Source organism: Centroberyx gerrardi, chromosome 23 (genome assembly GCF_048128805.1).
Source record: "Centroberyx gerrardi isolate f3 chromosome 23, fCenGer3.hap1.cur.20231027, whole genome shotgun sequence".
Lineage (NCBI taxonomy): Eukaryota > Metazoa > Chordata > Actinopteri > Beryciformes > Berycidae > Centroberyx > Centroberyx gerrardi.
This window is the reverse complement of record NC_136019.1, coordinates 2,444,149-2,464,008: the sequence shown is the minus strand read 5'-3', so window position 1 is coordinate 2,464,008 and position 19,860 is coordinate 2,444,149. Positions and strand designations below refer to the sequence as shown.

General features: G+C 39.2%; 1 protein-coding gene across 1 annotated transcript; it reads left to right on the top strand.

The window, feature by feature from the left end:
• The first annotated feature begins 11,053 nt into the window (after positions 1-11,053).
• On the top strand, positions 11,054-16,150 carry LOC144537892 (butyrophilin-like protein 10). Its single transcript, XM_078281802.1, has 5 exons — positions 11,054-11,126; positions 14,409-14,750; positions 14,882-15,160; positions 15,260-15,273; positions 15,797-16,150. Exons 1-5 carry the CDS (start codon positions 11,054-11,056, stop codon positions 16,148-16,150), a joined length of 1,062 nt encoding a protein of 353 aa, XP_078137928.1.
• Positions 16,151-19,860: the final 3,710 nt, after the last annotated feature.

The following is a 19,860-nucleotide window of genomic DNA, read 5'->3' as shown; positions in this document are numbered from 1 at the left end:
GTACTCTGTAATTGATTAGATTTAAAATGTAGAAAAATAAAACATTTTAGTCAAAACATACAAAGTAAAGGTAAAATTACTGACTTCAAAAAATACAAACAAAAGTACAAGTTCACATAAAAGCTACTCAGTTACTGTAACAACACTGAGTGTGATTTGTTACTTCCACCCTCGCACACAGAGCATAGCATAGCTTTAAACAAAGTCCCTCCTCCCTCCTTCCGTCAGGTGTCTCTTCCTTCAGTGACCTGTAACACACACAGGATATACAGACAACATTTGTCAGGATGGTGAAAAAAATAGCATACACTGCAAAAATATTGATGTTGACAAGTTATTTAAACCTCTATTTGGCCTCATTTCATTTATCTATCGAGGCAAGTCATAAAAATCAGTGGGGTGAGATAAATTCACTTTTCCAATAAAACTCAACTTGCTTTAAGAATTTTCTTGAATCAAGTAACCTTATAAAAAAAAAACTGCCTTATTTTAATTTGAAAACAAAAAAAAACAAAAACGTGACACTTCAATTGATGATTGATAGCAAGAAAGTGAAGCCCAGTATGGGTAAAAATTTGAGTAATTGCTCATAAAATAGTTCTTTTTTGAGAATAGAATAATTTCTGTTCAAGGTCAGTATCACCCTCAGTCTCACCTACTGGATAGTAGAATAGAAACAGTCCTGGTCTGTTAAAAGTGGATCGGTTCTTGCTGAGGGAATCGGCCTTGTGGAGGAGCTGGACTCTCCTGGTTCTGCTTTGGAAACAAGTAGAATTATCTCAGCCTGTGGGCATGTTTTATTTGCCTTAAGAAGAATAAGACATTAAGACTGAATATGATAATAAATAACGTGTTTAAGGTGGACATGTTTGGCAGTGTGTCTTGAGCTATAGAACACAATCAGATGCCATGTCTGTCACTAGAAGATGCTCTGCCATCGTCACAATCAAGTTTGGGTTTGATCACACCTACAGTACAGTTTGTTTTCTTTGGTCCGAGCCATAGCGGAAAAGTTGACTTTGTCGCATTTTTGTATTTGGTTCCTTTAGGTTCACACTGCTCAATTACAGGTGAACCAGGGTTTGTAAAAAAAAAGTCACATGACTCACAAGCAGCTTGTTTATTGGACAGAGTTTTGGTGACCTGTCATTCTGCAGGTTAGCGCAGCGGGGATCAAACCAAATTCAGTCCGTGTAAATTTAGCTAAGTCTGATGGATTCTTCTTCTCTGGTGTTCATACCAGAAACAGCTGAATATGAGCATCAGTCCAGACTTCATCTTGTTATGCTAGGCTTTCCAAGCATGAAGAACTACTGGCTATTAAATGTCAAAATCCTCCTCCTTATACCCATAAAACCTTGTGTTTTGGAGTCGTTGGTAGCTGTAGTTGGTTCTCACTCCTACAAAACCGTACCAACTCACATTAACTCACATTTTCAGGCGTCCAGATTTCAAATAAACCACTGGTGTGAACCGATCCCTAGACATGGTCATGGTGTTTTGTCACAGCTTGACTATTGGTCCAGCTGCAGCATTGTTCATAGTTCTTATCAACACCAGGAGAACAGCTGTTACCTTTGTAATAACTAATTCATATGGGAATAAATACTGTAATTAAGGTAATAAAAGCTTGGGGAGTCTCACCCAGGCTCAAGGCGTAGTAAACGGGGGCATCCTCACCTGACAGAGAGAGAGGGACAGTGTGAGTCAGTGAATGGGTGGCAGATAGACAGAGCAAAGGAGCGTACTGTAAAACTTTTAACAATGTGATATTATGGCATGATAAAAAAAACATATTTTAGAATTTAGAAATTTAGAAACAGTTTTGAACTGATATCAGAATGATATTTAGGTCCCGATTTCACAAAACGATGCAGGTAGCAGCCACAGACGACTACAGACGTCGTCTCAACTTTCATTTTGGCGCTGTATTCACACAGGTTTTCAACGTTGGAGCAGGTCGTTGCATCAGCATCTATTCAACATCAAAATGTTGAGTAGATATTTAATACCCAGCAGAAAGTGAGGAGTGACTGAATGAGAGACAGTAGGGGAAATGAATGTGAGAGAAAAATTGAGTGAGACAGATATTACACGTGTCGTAACTCATTTCTACCATTTTGTTTTGAATTCGTATGGATACCTCAAGACATAATGCTTCTAAGTTACTCTATCAAACTATATCACCTGTTGTAGTGTGTGAGGCAAACTATATAAAGTCTTCCTCATCGCTACAGAGTCTAGAGAGGGGGCCGTCTACCTTTTTCTGTCTGTGGTTTTCTCGTGTGGTTTCTGTCAGAGAAGCTCAAATATCAGCGTCTGAAGCGTGTGAAACAAAACTCAGTCCGCCAGCTAAACAGACTTTTGAAATTACTTCACAAACGTCAGTTCAATAGCTCAGTGTTTCTCAACCTTTTCTGCTGTCTACTCACAACTGCTGCTGCAAGCGTAAACGTGCAGGGTGGTGAACAACAAGTGATTTATTCTTCCTTTTCAAGCTGTTGTACCTTATCAAAGGTGCTACGTGTAGCAGTTTGTGTTTCTCAAAATGAAGACCACATGTGCTTCTAAAGTTCTCCAGTAACTAACACATTGTTGTATCTCAGACTTGCTCAAAGACAGTTTTTACCCCCAGGTGGTTAGATACTGAACTGATAGTTACTGAACAGTAGCACTTTACATAACTCATAGTGATTATTATTTGTGGGATCTCTTATGTATTGTTTTTGTTTTTTTTATTTATTCTTATTCATATATAGTTTTTAAGGGCTGAGATAGAGGTAGATGCATTTCATTGCATTGAATGTGCATTGTACTTTTTAAATGTATGTGACAATAAACTTGAACTTGAACTTGCTGTGGCCTTACGCTTCACACAAAGTGAACACAAGTCAAGTCAAAGTAAAGTGAAAATAACGTTGAGTAAAGTACCTCTCTCCTTCCTGTGTTGTGTGATGACAGCATACGTCGTCATGGGTGGATTAGCCACACTGGCTCCTCCAGAGACTGAAACATAAAAAAACTTTTACTGTCAACCTGTATTTCAACAGAGAAACTTGGTAGGGAAATATAAACTGGATACAAATTCTTACAGACAGGTAGCAGGTAGGTAGGCAGACTGGTATACATAGGTAAACATCCTTCTTTACATCTTGAAAATTCATTTAGGTGAACATGAGTCTTAAGATTGTTTTTTTTTTACACAAGTGAAAAAAAAATCTTCTAATGGGATGAGATAATTTAAATCACTTCCAAACAAACAAACCATGTAATACATGAAACGATATGAGATGATACCAGAACAAAACACTCAACTATAGGTTGAATAATGAAATGAGAAGGTCAAATTATCACCAGCGTCTATAACGCCTGAAATGAAACACAGTCCAAGACAGACTGAGGGACAGTGCAAGACAGACAGAACAAATGTCAGTCTATTAACACAGTGTTTCTAAACCTTTTCTGCTTGGTATCCTGCAAAAACAAATCATTGCAAGCTTAACTGTGCAGGGTGGTGAATTTTGACAACCATATGATTTTAACTGGTGATTTATATTTTCCCTTTTCTAGCTGTTTTACTTCATTATCTATGGAAGAAGCCTTTAGGCATAAAGAAAGAAAGAAAGAAAGAAAGAAGAATTCCAGCAAATACAATATTAACATTAATATATCAATACACCAATGCATGTTCTGCGTTCCTCACCTGTTTGATCCCCCTCGCCTGACGCTGATCCTGGTGTTGGCGTCTCCGAGGAAAAACAGGCCACCACTAAAGCGCACAATTGGAAAAGGTTTGAGTTTCAATAGAAAAACAGGAAGAGAAGACAAGAAGTCAATAATAAACGGCAAACAATTTCGGGCTCAGTTAACTGAAGAAAGATATTCTTCAAAAGAGCGTGTCTAGGATGTTGCTGATGCCTTTGCCTGGCTACAATCACAGCTGCCATAACTGGAAAGTGTCAGCATCGCATTCCTTTTAAACTTCTGTCACTGCCAGCTTTCATCTTAATTGCGAGTGGCAATTAGGAATCATCTTTGTGAATTGGACGCACCCTGTAGGCCTAATGAGCCTCATTTGCCTAGAAAGGGGTTGTTTTGCGTTGAAATGCATGTGCATGAACAGTGATGGCGTACTGTCGCTATTTCCTTGGCAGCGCAATTAAGTGCACCTTCCACCTTCTGCAGGTAGTTTGTGAATCACATGTTTTTGTTTTTGTCTCTGTTTTTTGCAATTGTTTAACAGCCGCAAAAGCCTTTTCACCCCCCGTGTCTTGTAGGTCTTTGGGAAAAATCCTCTGCTGCACAGGAAGTGATGCATTTTATGTTTCCAGTTTGTTTACAGAAGAAGGACTGGGTAGTTAGCATGAGCAGCGATAGCCACCATTGCTGAACAGACAAAAAAAAAGAGAAACTCGAACTGCATCAACAGAACATCCAAGGAGATCACAGAACCGCCCACACTGTTTGATTGACAGGTGATCTCTGGGAAGTGCAGTGCAGAAACACCATGGTAATGAACGCTTAGCAACAAAGACGGAGACAAAATAGAACATGGACACAGTGTCATAGATGTGAAGCCCCCTACAGTCCAGCATACAGAGAAGAGGCGAGTGAATTATCCTGGTTCAGTGTCGTCTGTGGACACTGCCATGACTGCTAATGACCACTAGGGGCAGATAGGCTAACCGTGAGTGAGTGATTGAGTGAATGAATGAACGAATGAATGAATATGTATGTGAAAGAGTTACTCTCTGGATCCATGAGGTGATACGCATCTAACAACACCACGGCAATGAGCACTTAGCACCAAAATTAGAGCCAGATTAAAAACACAAAACAAAACAAAACAAAAACTCAAGGATTACCACTTTTCTTCTGATCTCCCTCCTCTAGAAGAGTAAGCAACCCATCCCACCCATGATATAGATGAAGACACTGGATAGCAACACAGGATGGATGGGAGAGGAGGGAAGGGAGCTAGAGGTAACTGCCAAAATAAAGTAAACACCAACATAAAGTGTGTTAACAGGGTGTTGGTCCACCAGAACAGCTTCAATGCTGCTTGACATCAATTCTACAAGTGTCTGAACTCTACTGGAGGGATGCCACACTCTAGGCATGATGGGACATAAACTGATTTATTATTTTATGGACCAAACCTGCTTTCAAAATACTTGGTATCCTTCATTTACTCAAGTGTTGCCTTTATTTTGGCAGTTAGCCTACTTATATAGTGTAGTGAGGCAGCAGGGGGTGCTGTCTCCCTGCAATGGGCAAACTAATTAGACACTATTGCCTACACCTGAGGGCGATGACAAGCAGGGTGAGAGACGCTGAGAACTGAAAAAGAAGGACAGTCTGGGGCAGCGGGGTTGGCTGGGGGAGTTATGCTGTTGCCTTGTGGTCCTCTGGTCCTGTAATCCTGTGGTCCTGTAGTCCTCTGGTCCTGTAATCCTGTGGTCCGGTAATCCTGTCCTGCACCGCCCGACGAAGCCGTGATTCCCCGGGGAGTCGGACGGCGCCACAAGCTCAGATCCCGGGGGAGGGTCTCGCCAATCGGGCGAGTTGAGTACTTTGTACATGTTCTATGTTTGTTGTTCGTACGGTCCTGTCTCTGTCTTATTGTTACTCAGATTCGTTTTAGCGATTTTAGGTTGCGTGGGGAGCCTGTAGGGGAGAATATGCAGGGGGAGTCAGCTGTTGCTCTTGGGATGGAGGGTGCGTGGTTTCTTCCTATTTAGCTCACGGGCTTTAAACTTGCAGTGAAGTTTGTAGTGCAGTGGTGTGTTGTGCATTAGCGTACTGTGTGGCAGGGGTTAAACTAGTCGACTTCATATCTAGCTCTTTTATAGTGGTGTCCATAAACTTTCAGGGAGATCCTGCTGTTCTCGGGCCCAATAGGCCATACCTGCCCTCCTGGTAGTACATCCTCATCTTGCTCCCCATGCCTTATGAGTTGAATATTTAAATAAAGTGGATTTTGTATTTATTTAAAGGCTCTGACACTAAACCATACCGGTTCCTCCCAGGTGGTGGCAGCATTTAGCTGCTCTTACATCCAGTAAGGTTTATTACAGTATATTAGTAGGTCGTTATTTTTCTGTACCTCTGTGTTTCCAACGGTGAAGAAGTCCCACCATCAGCAGAGCCACCAATAAAACGGTGACAACAATCCATGGAGATTGATGGGAGGAAGGAGTCTCTTTGTGAAGTGCTGCAAAGTTGATAGAAAGTGCATGCTCTAATACTTTGAGGTAAGGTGGTGTCTTAATACAGCAATATGCAACTATTTTTTTATATTAACATAGCAACAAATAAAGATAGAAAATGAATAAACATAACATAAAAAAAAACCCATTTCAATTAGTCTTTCAATTCTTAAAAGAAGTATGGAAAAAATTGGGTCACTGAAATAATTTCACTCCTTCCTTTGCATTTTTACTTGTTTATAGATTTTTCTTGGAACAAGTGGAACAAGAAGACTATATCTTCACATCAGGCACCTCAGTTACCCAGATGGAACAGCAAGGGGATTAAAATAAGTTACAACACAAGTTTATCCCACCCTCCACAGCCAGCCGGCTCTCTGGAGATCCTCCAACTCCAGAGATGCTGCACTTGTAGAGTCCTTCATCAGACTTGGAAACACTGTGGATGGTCATCTCTCCTGTAGAGCCGGTCCTGATGAGGAAGTCATCTTTATAGAAATCAGCTGTGAGGTTGGAGGGACTCGTCTTGTTTCTACAGCGCAGAGTCACAGCATCTCCCTCCATCACAGGAAGGACAGGACTCTCCAGGATCACAGACCCAGCTGGACAACATGTGTTGTATAAAAGTTTATTTTATTTTAAACAGAAATTTTAGAGACATAGAAAACAGAAACCTATTCCAAAAACACTATTCCGCTATAAACATACCAGTGACAGCGATGTTGACAGAGTTGCTTCTCTCTCCCTTTCCAGCCTCACACCAGTATTTTCCACTGTCTGTTGTGTAGACACCGTTAATGGTGCAGGACGTCCCATTTGACTGCCCCCAGTCAGTGAAACATCTGGTAATGTTTCCCTTGATCTTCCTCATAACTCTCCATCCAGTCGAACCATCAAACCCCTCACACTTAAAAGAGACAGACTTGTATTCAAAGAGCTGCAGTCTGTCAGGAACAATACGAGGATCTAAGAGAGAGAAACAGAGAGAAAGAGAGACATTAAATTAAGAATCCGTTCCTGAATGAAAAACATAATGTCTAACAAAATGATAGATAGCACAAAATCACCTTGTAACAGATATAAAAGGTAACTTAAGTCTTGGTGACAGAACAGAACAGACTTTTACAGACTAGAGCCTCTAGATTTTAGAGACACTGAATAATGAACTTCAGTATTTTGTTGTTTTTTCATAAATGGCACTCTAAAGTTTCTTTTTTTACTTTTGAAGAGAGTGGCTTCTTTTTTTTCAAGTATCTTTTTACCCTCCTTGACTCAAACGAGCAACTTTTAGCAAGGAAGCACCCTGGTATCCCCTCTCAACCTGGATATGTAATGTTGTAGAACCAAACTCTTCACAAAATCTAAAACACAGCTTATGTTTAAATGCAAATATGAATGAATGAAGGAATCTTTATTACGTTATGGAGATAAACGCACCAGATATTCAGGTATGTAGCGCTTGTGAAACAGGAATAGAGGTTTAGAAGGTTTACATCAACCTGGAAGTAACGTATAATTAAAAAAGGTTCATCAATGCAAATTGATTTTATGTTGAACAAATCAAAAGTCATCTTGATAATGGTGGTGTTGTCGGAGCCGTGTTTTTAGATTTTAAGAAGGCATTTGACACAGTAAATCATAATGTTTTACTTTCAAAACTTTCTAAATTTAATTTATCTGTCAATGCCCTGACCTGGAAGGAATCCTACTTAAATAAGAGGAAACAATGTACAAGAGTGCGTGATAAGTGTTCCTCATTTGCTAGTTGTACAGTAGGGGTCCCTCAAGGGTCTATTTTAGGACCAATTTTATTTAGTATATATATTAATGATCTCCCTCAAGTAAGTCCAGATGTTCGCATCCAAATGTATGCTGATGATACTGTGATTTTTACCCATGCAAGATCTAAAGAACATGCTGCAGCCAAACTGACAGCTGCAATGAGCAAGGTGTCGGATTAGCTAGCTAATTCATGCTTGACCCTTAATGCATGTATTTCACAGTGAGGATCAATCATTCAGTTAATCCTGACATTTTAATTAATGGTGAAGTCATCACATCTGTGACAGATGTTAAATATCCAGGCATTATAATTGACACAAACCTGTCTTTCAAAAAACAAGTTAGTAGGGTCGTCAGCAATGTTAAATTTTATCTGAATAATTTTAAGAGCATCAGGCACCAGTTGTCTCCGTCTGCTGCAAAGCTTTTTGTACATACTATGATTTTTCCCCATCTGTCTTACTGCATAACAACCTGGTCACAAGCCTGTGTACCTACTCTATAAACAAATTCTAAAAGTACTAGATAAAAAGCCAAGGGATTATCATCACTGTAACATCCTGAAAAAAATATCATTTCCTCAATTTTGATAACTTCTTATTTTACTCTGATACATGCCTGATGTTTAAAATTATTCATGAACTCGCACCCCCTCCTCTTAGAGGATGCCTGGCCTATCCCGGCAGTGGCAGTGCCAGTAGGACTAGAGCATCTTCTAGGGGTGACTGGGCACCGCAGTTCAGAAAGACAGCCTTTGGTCAATCTGCCTTCTCAGTTAAAGTGGTGGGGAAGTGGAATTCCATACCCACAAACATTAGAAACTCAGGAAGCTTTGCAGTGTTTAAAACCAGCCTCAAGCTTTGGCTGAAGTCAGCACAGATGTGTCACCACCAATGATTGCTTTGTATGTATTGTATTTATCGTACTGATTGTATCTATCTCACACTGATGGACTTTTATGTATCGTGCTGCTTTATGTATCTGCTTTTATCTGTTTACGTGTATTTGCTGTTCTGTGGTTGTTTTTTTGGTCTACCTGCCCAGGGACAACAAATGTAAATTAGCTGCCAGCTAACTCTGGTGCAATTACTTTTAAGTGTGCGCTGTCCCTGCAAAAATAAACAATAAGATACAAATAAAATAGTGATGTAACTAATTTGTGTTTCTGTACTGTAGGCAGCTACTTACCACCTTTCTGAGCATAGTAACCGTGCTGAACATGTGCAACCAGCAGCATCAATACAGTCACCACTGGAGAGACAAAGGAAGAGAGAAATATCACATATAGATGCTTTTAGATACATGTCTGCTAGCTAAAAAAAACAATACTCAGATACAAAAAAACCTCAGACTGTCTCTCATTGCTTTACCTGGCACTTCTCTCATACATGATACATGCTAATCGCTAAAATATTGTGGGTGCTGTGACCTCTGACTTTTGTACTCATTAATATTGGCTGCTTGTAATGTTGGCAGGTTGGCATGTCTACAAATTTGAGCGCCAATTATATTAAATTTCACCAAATTTAAAATGAATGAAATTAAATTCAGCTTCTCTTGGAGGTCAATGGATATTCTAAAATATGTTGTTTTTGGTACAGAAAAGACAAAGAAGCAATGGATCTCTAATGTCCTGAGGCCTAAAATGTAAATTTGATTACCATTTTTTCAGCATGTTCACTCGCACATAGGGTATTGCACATAAAATAATTACTTTGTCAGACAGAGATGGAGCCAGGCATGGAACAACACAGGAAAAAGACATTTTAAACTCAATACCAGTACTTTTAACTGCTTATAAGCCTTGTTTTGATTGATCACATTGCTTTGATTCCTTTCAACTTCAAGAGGCCTCCTTTTTCATTGTTTTCTGATTTGTAAAACAGAGAAATGACAAGAAAGAGAGACTCAGTACTCACACAGTCTGAGGCAGAGAGCTGTAACCTCCATGCTGTCTTGCTGCTGACTGTCTGAGCATCAGACTGAATAACAGCTAAGATCTAATGTAGGTGAGAACCTCCCCTTCCTGTGGAGATTATTTCAATTGGGGTTTGATTCATATATAAAAAAAGAAAACCTGTTTGAAGTGTTATGTTATTTGGTTAATCTTGAAATACTGAAATAATCTCAATGGTTGAGTTAAACCTCAGTGGAAAGAATTACAGTTTTTCAGGGCGCAAATTAACTAACTGGCAAATTAGAAAGGCAAAGAAGGAAAATATCTAAGGTCAAAATATAAACAAACAATTTAGTAGCTAGATTGCATTTTTTTCAGTTTATAGCAGAGCACAAGGCTTCAAATTATCAGTTTCTCTGGCCTTTTTCACTGGGCTTCAGTCTAACGTTACTTACGAATGTCTAATGTTAGGTTCTTTGGCTCCGCCCACTGAGGTTTAACTCAAACAATGAGATTATTTCTGCCTCCAGAGCAGCTCTGCCTTTCGAGAAATGTCTGTGGAACTGAAACTCCAACCTGTATGTTCCAGTATGTGCCTCTTACAGCCATCGAAAGACGAAAGTTTGTGATTCAGTACCGATTCTATAGGGAAATTCTCTTTTCTCTCGCCCCTCCTCCCATGAAAGTATCACACTGTCGCCTCGTCCACAGGGAGGTCAGAGGTCAGTGTCGGTGGGAGTCAGTTCCTGCGTTTCATTTCTCATGTAACAGGCCCTCTCTCACTTCCCCTCGGCACTCGGTAGCACCATACAACACGTGAGTGGCCACTTGCAGAGCAAGGGGGGCGGAGTCTGAGGGGGGGCAGAATATTTGAAATGGAACGCACTTGCCCTTAAGCAGGCCTAATAATTAATAATACTAATAAATAATAGAAATTGCACAGAATAAGGCTACAAATACTGCAAATGAGGGTTAGGGTTAGGGTTAGGGTTAATTTCATAAATAACTCTAAATCCTCTAAATATTGTTTGTTTACTTATATATCAATTGTTCCACCATGGTGGGTCGTGCACAGGAACGACAGATCACAATGAATTCTGGGTAAGATACGCTCCTGGAGTCTACATCGTTGTTGACTTGCTCCCTCGGCCCACTTAGACAGAACATGGGGCTGTTGATGGTCAAGTTGGCTGCTGTGGGGATTGAACCTGTGACCTTTTGGCTACGGGACAGTCTCTGTAACCACTAGGTCACCCTGCTACTGAGGTTTCAATATTTGTAATTAGGGACAGTTGATCTTAAGATGGTTTGGTATCTCACCATGGTGACATTATGTAGGATATTTTTACATAAACACATGCAGAGAACACATACTGTATAGACGACCTGGACAAACTCCATATATCATCCTGCAGGGAATTAAGCACTTTGTAGAAATATCACATTTTAGGTATCACATTTTCCTCTCTCTCTCTCTCTCTCTCTCTCTCTCTCTCTCTCTCTCCCATTCTTGCCTCCCTCTCTCTTTCCCTTTCTCTCTCTGAATGAAAGGTCCCACTCTGCCCCCTGCAGTAAATCAACCGACCTATCACCTAGCTCATAAACATTTATTTTTCCTGGTTTGCTAAGATAACCCTGCTGTAGTATTTTATAATAGTGGTAATCAGTTACTTTGCAGCTGGTGATGTCCAAAGTTCAGCTGTTTATTTTCAAGTAGCTCACAACAACGTTGAAAGTAAATGACAAAAGTGTGATCAGTTATGCAGAACAGTGTTAGTGTAGGTTATAGTAAACAGACATGCACACTCACAATATTATTAGTTAGGGTTAGACCGAAATATCGGTTGGCTAACTTTGGCCTTTTATTAAATTTCAGATGTCATACAGTCATGACATACACCTCTGATATGATGGAGGTCCTCGCTCACAGCTTCAGAAAAACAAAAACAGTCTGTAAACCCTGAAATGATTTTTTTTTTCTTTTTTTCATTGCACATTTTATTTTTTCATTAAATTTTTCAGTAATCTTGTCTGTAAATTGTGTGTGTGCGTGTGTGTGTGTGTGTTTGGTGAGGGTGGAGGGGGGCGGGTCTCCCTGCCTTTAAGAACTGCTAACACTAAAACTATTTCAATTATCTGAGTTTCAGTGGAGAATTTTAGTGTCTGTTTCAGTGGTGAGGAACATTGAACAGGCTACTTGTAACTTTTGGGTAAGAACATGGTGAAATTTAAAGATACTGAAGCACAAAATAAAAAAATATCGCCATTGCTTCTGGCCTTCAAAAACCCATATTGGTCAAACTTTATTAGAGCCCTATATTATAAACAAATTGAAAAGCACAGTCACAATAGTGTTCATAGCCTATGATCACAGTTGATATAGACTAAAATCTAATAGACATGAACTTTTATCTAGGCTGCAGCAGACAGGAATTACAAAGTAAACAGATGACCCAGAGCAGCTGACTAGGGTGAAGGTACATGTGATTTTTATTTTTTTATTTGAGGACTTTGGTCGTGCGGTCTACTTTCCTCTGAGGTTTGGCGACTCTGAGGCATGCAACAGGTCAGGTATGTAGGCTTTCTTCTTTCTTTTTAATTAAATGTTGCCTATACTAGCATTGCTAATCCTAACTTTTAATTAAAAGAATAGCCTATACATCATCACCTGTTTTTAGAATAAAAACTGGTCACAGCTGGAGGTTTCCTCTGAACCACAACTAGTTTTTTCACATGGAATCACTTATTGGGATCAAAGCTATATAGGCCAACTGTGCATGAAATATAGGCTAATAATAATTTCATCATTTAAATTTTTGATGATACTAAACTGACTTTTAAACAGCCTACATTTGTTATATTTATCTACATTGCCGTATTATTTTTTATTCCCTTATTTCCTGTACTGTGTTCTGCCATTGTACTGTACACCGCTGCTGTGATGCCTGAATTTCCCCTAGGGGATCAATAAAGTGTAATCTTATCTTATTGCCCAATAAAGGGCACACATAGCCTTCAGTAGCAGAATGTTGTAGTTGTTGTTTTTTTGTGAAAACTGTAAAAGTGTAATGTTTGAAACAGTCACAGAAGCTGTGTTTGGATTGTCACTCGACTCATAGCCTAATTAAAATAAAATTAATGCCTATGTACATGAAGGTGAACATGGAAAATGACCGGGGGGGGGGGGGGGGGGCTGTGGAGCAGGTCCCCTGTTACATCATCCAACATGGTGGATGTAGATGTTTAATTACATTTTATCAGACAAACATAACAGGAATGAACTAGGAAGACTGAAAACTGCTCGCCTGTTCTGCTGGGTCAGCAACTATATTTATTTTCTCCTAATTCAAGAGTCTCATTCCAAAATGAGAAAGCCATGAAAGATGACACTCTTTCAGAATGACTGAAGATACATACTACAAATAAGGATTTCAGAGCAATAATTACTAAGTGTTAAGAAACTTAATAGTAAGCTGATCTAAGGGTCATAGGATGGTGGATCTTGCTTGGTCTTCTTTCCCCTTAAGGTCTGAACCTCTAACGATCCTTTGGCTTAGCTTTAGCTTGAGTAATTATATTGGCTTAAGTTTGTTAAGCCTGCTCAGTAGTGTCTTTATTTTTGACTGGTTGAAGAGATTTGGATTTTATTATTTTGCATAAATACCACTTGAGAACGCATTTTTTCTTCCTCATGTTCTTCCTGGAAATTAACATTTCACAACTGGTTCATGTCAGTTTTCAGAACTCCAGGATGCTTCACCTGAAGGACGGACTGTCTCTTAAATCTCAGCTCAGAGTCTTCAGTGTCTTGGTTTTCCATCACACTGCTGTCTTTCTTCTTCTAACACACTCATGTGGAGGTAAATTACACACAAAAACATCATTAAGCTTGTTTTATACTCTGGTCTGAGAGGGTTTCAGATGTGTTCTGAAGGTCGGAGGGGGCTTCTGTTTGGGGGGGGATGAAGTTCGGAAATGTGACTCTTCGAAACAGAAACGTCCGAACACACCGCCCCCCTCCGCAGTGATTGGCCAGATGTAACGAAGTGTGAAAGGGGGGCTGGGAATGGAGGGAGCCGCACATTTCTGCCTGCAGCTTCTCCTCAGAACAACTTCCACTAAGCTGCTGTGTGGACCGGGAGGAGCTTTCAGCTCCTGGAGGCTGGGATGCAGCGTTTATCCAGTGTTAGCATCCTCTACTCTCTTGCCTTTTTCACTGGGCTTCAGTCTAACAGAAAAACTTTGGCTCTTTGGCTCCACCCATTGAGGTTTAACTTGGCCAATCACATTATTTCTGCAGCTCTCCAACAGCTGATGTACAGTAAATGTTTATAGAACTAAAACTCAGAAACTCCGATCTGCAGTATTTCAACTTTTAGCAAAACAACAACACATTTCAACCAGGTTTTCAATCAATGCACGGGAAATGCAGCAGCCATGACCAGCACTTCACTTTTCATTTCCATTCCATATCAGTAGAAAAAGAAGCCAGCATTGTATTGAGAGCTATTTCTTCCCAGGTCAGCCTCAGGTGATTGGTCCACCTCAGCCAATAGTGTCAATAGTTGGCGATGATGTAATTTTGCCATGCCACCTGGAACCTGCCACGGATGCTGTTGCCATGACACTGGAGTGGACGAGACCTGACCTGAACCCCAGATTTGTCCATTTGTGGTATGACGGTCGGGAACTTGTGAGTTATAAACATCCGTCCTACATGGGAAGAACGTCGCTGTTCATCGACAAACTGAAACATGGAGACATTTCACTGAAACTCTCTAAAGTGAAACTCTCTGATGAGGGAAAATACAGATGCTTCATTCCTACATTGGGTAGAAACTGCATTGTTCAGCTTGTTGTTGGTAAGTGGGCATATGATCATTGTGCGTGTTTTCTTCATCCTTGTTCATCCAGATGATATGCTGTGCCAAGTATCATTATTCCATTTCTACTGAAACCATTGTTTTAAATTCCTCCTCTTACTCATCATTAGGTGCTGTCTCCTCTCCTGTCGTTGAGATTACCAAAGACAGCAGTGGAGTGGATTTAGGGTGTGAATCTAAAGGCTGGTACCCAGAGCCTGAGGTGTTTTGGCTGGACGGTGAGGGAAACATCCTCTCTGCTGGACCTACAGAGACAGTCAGAGGTCCTGATGGCCTCTATACTGTCAGCAGCAGAGTGACTGTGGAGAAGACCGACACCAACAGGTTCACCTGTAGAGTTCAACAGCAGAACATCAACCAGACCAGGGAGACACAGATTCATGTTCCAGGTAAAATATTTTCTAAAGTCATGATATGGACACTTTATTAGCTTTAAACAGCTGAGGTCTAGTTTTATATAAATGCTGTTCTGTGTTTTATCATTTCAGATCATTTCTTCACGGTCCGATCTCATTCTGCTGTTTATATCATCATCGTCTTGGCTGTTGTCTTCATGTGTATTGTTGCAGTCGTCTTTGTTGTGTAGAAATGGAGACAAAACAAACTCAGTAAGTCACAAATTAATTTTTCTTCTCCTTAATGTAAAGTTACTATCACAGATCTTTGATGGATATACTGATATGAAGGGTTTATTGTTCAATATAAAAAAATAAAAAAATACTTTAAACTTTAATTTAAAAAAAAGATTTTGTAAAGTTATAGGGTGGAAAAAAAATTAATAGTATTACATATTGAATTTTACTCACATGCTCTCAGTCAATTTGTCAGAAAAGTTTGGGTTTTTTTGTTTGTTTTTTATTGTTCATGTCTCATTTTGGAATGAAATGCTTCATATGCTGTAAGGCAAGTAAAATGTCTTATATGCTGTCATTTTAATATACAACTGATGTTTTTAGTTTCACCATCACATTTCTGTTGTGCTCCTACAGTTGTGTGTTCAATTTCATACCTTTTCTCTACAAAAGGCAACACAGAAGAAGGAACAGGAGAGCCAGAGAGAACAACTCAAATCACAACTGGAGGAGGTAGAGAGACAGGAGGAGGAGAACAATGAGAATGAGAGGAAGCTTCAGTCAGCGATTTGGATAGTACAAGGGATGAGAAAAAAGCCTCTATTAGAGGTCAAAAAGGATCTGGAGAGGAGAAAGGCAGAGCTTGATGAACAGCTACAGAAGAAGGAGAGAGCACTGAAGATCAAAGAGGGAGAAGTTACTAATGTGACAGAATATAAAAGGAAAACAGAGAACGAGAAGGAGCAAATCAAAGTGAAATTGAAGGAGAAAGAGAAAGGAAAAGGAGACAACAGCTTAACAACTTAATAATTATAGAATTTGTCAACATTGAGCAGCTTATTGATCTCTATTCACATCCTCTGTGTCACATGACTAAATCACACATTAACATATCAGAAAGTGAAAATGAGTTGAGCAGGTTGCTCATTCAGCCTTATACTTGAATTTCAGGTCAGCTCTCCCAGTGTTTATGTTTCAGTCCTCTCTCTCTCTCTGCTACACAAACTTCTATAATGGGATAAATAAATGTGTAAATAATGAGAGAAAGTGGAAAATCATAATGTTAATGTCATAATCAGAATCAGTTTTGTTCACCAAGTCCAGCAGGTGGACAAAGAGTTTGAGCTGGTTAAATGCTGCTGACAGATTACAAGACAGTCACACACACAGCGGAGCGCATCATTGGCTGCCACCTCCCCACCGTGCAAAGCATATTCCACACACGATGCCTCAGGAAAGCACATCAATATATTAACCTCCGCTACTGCCTGATCTCCAATCCACAATGCAATGATTCCTATAATTTTTTTTTTTTTCTAATCTAACATACATTTGCACACTTACAGGTATCACACACATACACCCAACAAACATACACCCCCCCTCCCCCCACTAGCTCCCTCTAATCTATCCCTCCCTCCTGCGAACCATCATTCTATATTAATTACTATATTATTAACTACGTATTAATAATGTTGTTGTTATTATTGTTGTCATTACTACTATCATAATCATCAAGTTCTTTGTTTTTTTTATTTTATTTTATTTTATTTATTTATTTATTTTTTTTGCCTCTTTTTTTTTTTTCTCCCTTGATTATTTTCTTTTTGATGCTACCAGTGATGTTATTACTATTATAATTATTGTTGTTACTATTATTGTTATCATTGTTAGTATTATTATTATTATTGCTGTTATTATTATTATTATCATTGTCGTTATTATTGTGTATATTATTATTTTTATTTTTTTTGCTTTTTAATTTTACTAATGTTATTATTACACTCATATTATCTTCATGAGACATCTGTTACCCACAATCAAACATTGCATTTTCACACACACCCACCTACACACACACACACTTATCTTTTGTTTTTCTTTTGCTTTGTTTTATTATTCATTCTTTACATTAAAAGTGTTGTTGCTCTTCCTTTTGTTTTTTCTTCTTTTCTTTTTCTTTTCTCCTCTTTTAGACTTACATACTACTTATTGATTTATAGAATTGTTATTATTATTATTATTATTATTATTATTATTATTTATTTATTTTTTATCTTCAGTTGCTGTAATTGTGATAATGACATTATTACTGTCAAACAATAGCGATGGGATGTGGGGCCTGGCTGGGTTGGCTGGGGGGGGGGGGCGGGCGGTGGCTCCCCGCCCGGCGCTCTGTTGGCACGGCAGGGGCTCCGGTGGGGGCGGATGTGGGGCGGGGTTGGCGGGGCCTACCTCCCTCCCTCTTAAGGGAAAAAAACAACCCCCACAAACAAATAAACAATCAAAGAAAAAAAAGAATGTCACTCCTTAGCGGACAGACTCCCTGCCAAACGGTCTGGGAGTGGTCCAAGGCAGGACAAGTCACAAAACCTGCAATGGGCCAGCGCCCTCCTCTGGGCCTGGGCGCGGCTCAAAGCAAGATCTCCCCAAAACTAAAAACTTAAACTAAACTAACAAAAAGGAAGAAAGAGGGAAAAAGGAAAGGAAAAAAGAAAAAAAAAAAGAGGGAGGGGGTTTGGGTCCTTCCCTGACCCGCACCACCTCTCTCCCGCTGGGGCTTCCGGTTGTGTTGCTGGAGGGCCGGGTGGGGGGCCTCTCGCTCGCCTTTCCGGTGCCCCGGTCTGGCCTCTCTCCTCATTGCTGTATAAATGTAATTATATTATTATAATGCAATTATTAATGGTCATTATTATATTATATTATATTGTCTTGTATATAATGATGATAGTGATGGTAATATTATATTATTATCATATTATTTTATTATTGTTATTATAATGATATTGCTGTTACATTATATATTTATTTTCACTATAACATCAACATTACCTCTTTTTCTCTCTCTCCGCCACACATGCCACACTCCTTGCTTCACATGCCAACCTGTAATCTCCGCCCCCGGATTCTTATCATATCATTACATACATCATCATAGCTGCTTTATGTTATTGTCTGTATGTCTGCCCATTATGTCTGTCTTGTTTATCTTCTATGTCACTCTTTTTGTTTGTAATGCTAGTAATTAATGTTTATTATTTCACCAATAAAAAAAAAAAAAAAAAAAAAGGAAAGTACGGAAAATCATAAAAGACTTCAGCCACCCAAGCTGTGAACTGTTCTCGCTGCTGCCGTCTGGTAGACGTTACCGAAGCATCCGGGCACGGACTACCAGACTCACAAACAGTTTTTATCCCCAGGCCATCAGGCTTCTCAACCAGCAGTGATCACACTGATCACATGATCACCTCAATGGGTAGGAAAAGCAGGTGTGAAAGGCCCAGGCCAGGGATCTCCTCCTACTCCTCCTCCCCCACACTCACCCACAGAATAGCACTCCTACACTTTATATTTATAATATTTAATACTCCTTATAATATTTAATACTCTTATTCTTACTGTCCATATTGCCCTTCTTTACTAGCTCTGGAACTGCTGTACTTTTGATATCTTTGCCCTTATTTATGACTCTTTTAACACTTAATATTTTATATATATATATATATATATATTTTTTTTTTTTATTTTTTTTAAAATATTTTTCTTATGCCTACTACGTAGTTGTTGCTTGCCTTGTCCTAAGAATTTCATTGTTCAGAATGACCTTGTGTGATACTGTGCATTTAATAAATAAAACACTTTGACTTCACACAATACAGGACTGACACTGCAGGACAAAACATAACAGGAGCTCACATGTAGTGGAGACAAGACCAACTGTAAGACAGCAGACTAAACATCAACACACTAGCAGGAAACATTCAAATCTGTTGCCAAAATTATCAAGCTGCTAGTTAATACTGCGCTGATTTAGAGGAACTGAAGGAAAACAAATGCAATTCAGCAGCTCAGTTTGTTGATTTAAGATGCAAGAAGAAAAAAACAGAGCGACAGGAGAGACAGAAGGTCAAATCTTAACATAAAACTGCAAATAAGAATGCTATTTCAAATCCCAATTTTTGATGACACTAGTTACTGACATTTTAGTTTTATCATAGGATATTTATATTTTTGTATTTTCTTTCTGTCATGATTGATTGTATTGTTTTGCTTGTTTTGAATGTATTATAATACTGTGATAATTAACTTGTGCATTATTCCTTGGTGAGAATTCACATAAGGATCTCCATCAGTGCATCACACCTGTATAATGTGACATCAGGTGACTTAATGTTTTTTGTGTGTGAATAAATGAAGTTGGATCATTGTAAATTAAAGCAATAAGCCCCAAGAGGCCGTGGTTTACCCGCGGAGTGCCTAACAACGCCCCTTAGCTGTTCTAAAATCACTGTAAACCACGGCCTCACGGGGCTTATTGCTTTTATAAAACGGTTACTACATATACCTGGCAAGGTTTCACAAAATAAACACACAGCAACAAATAAATGCAATAATTTATTGATAACAAATAATCATTCTTCCGCCAAGCAATGTAGTTCTTCAGCGACATTTAGCAGAATGGTTGCCAAGCAACACACAGACGCAGACACAGACAAGTTGTTTGGCGCAGTAATACT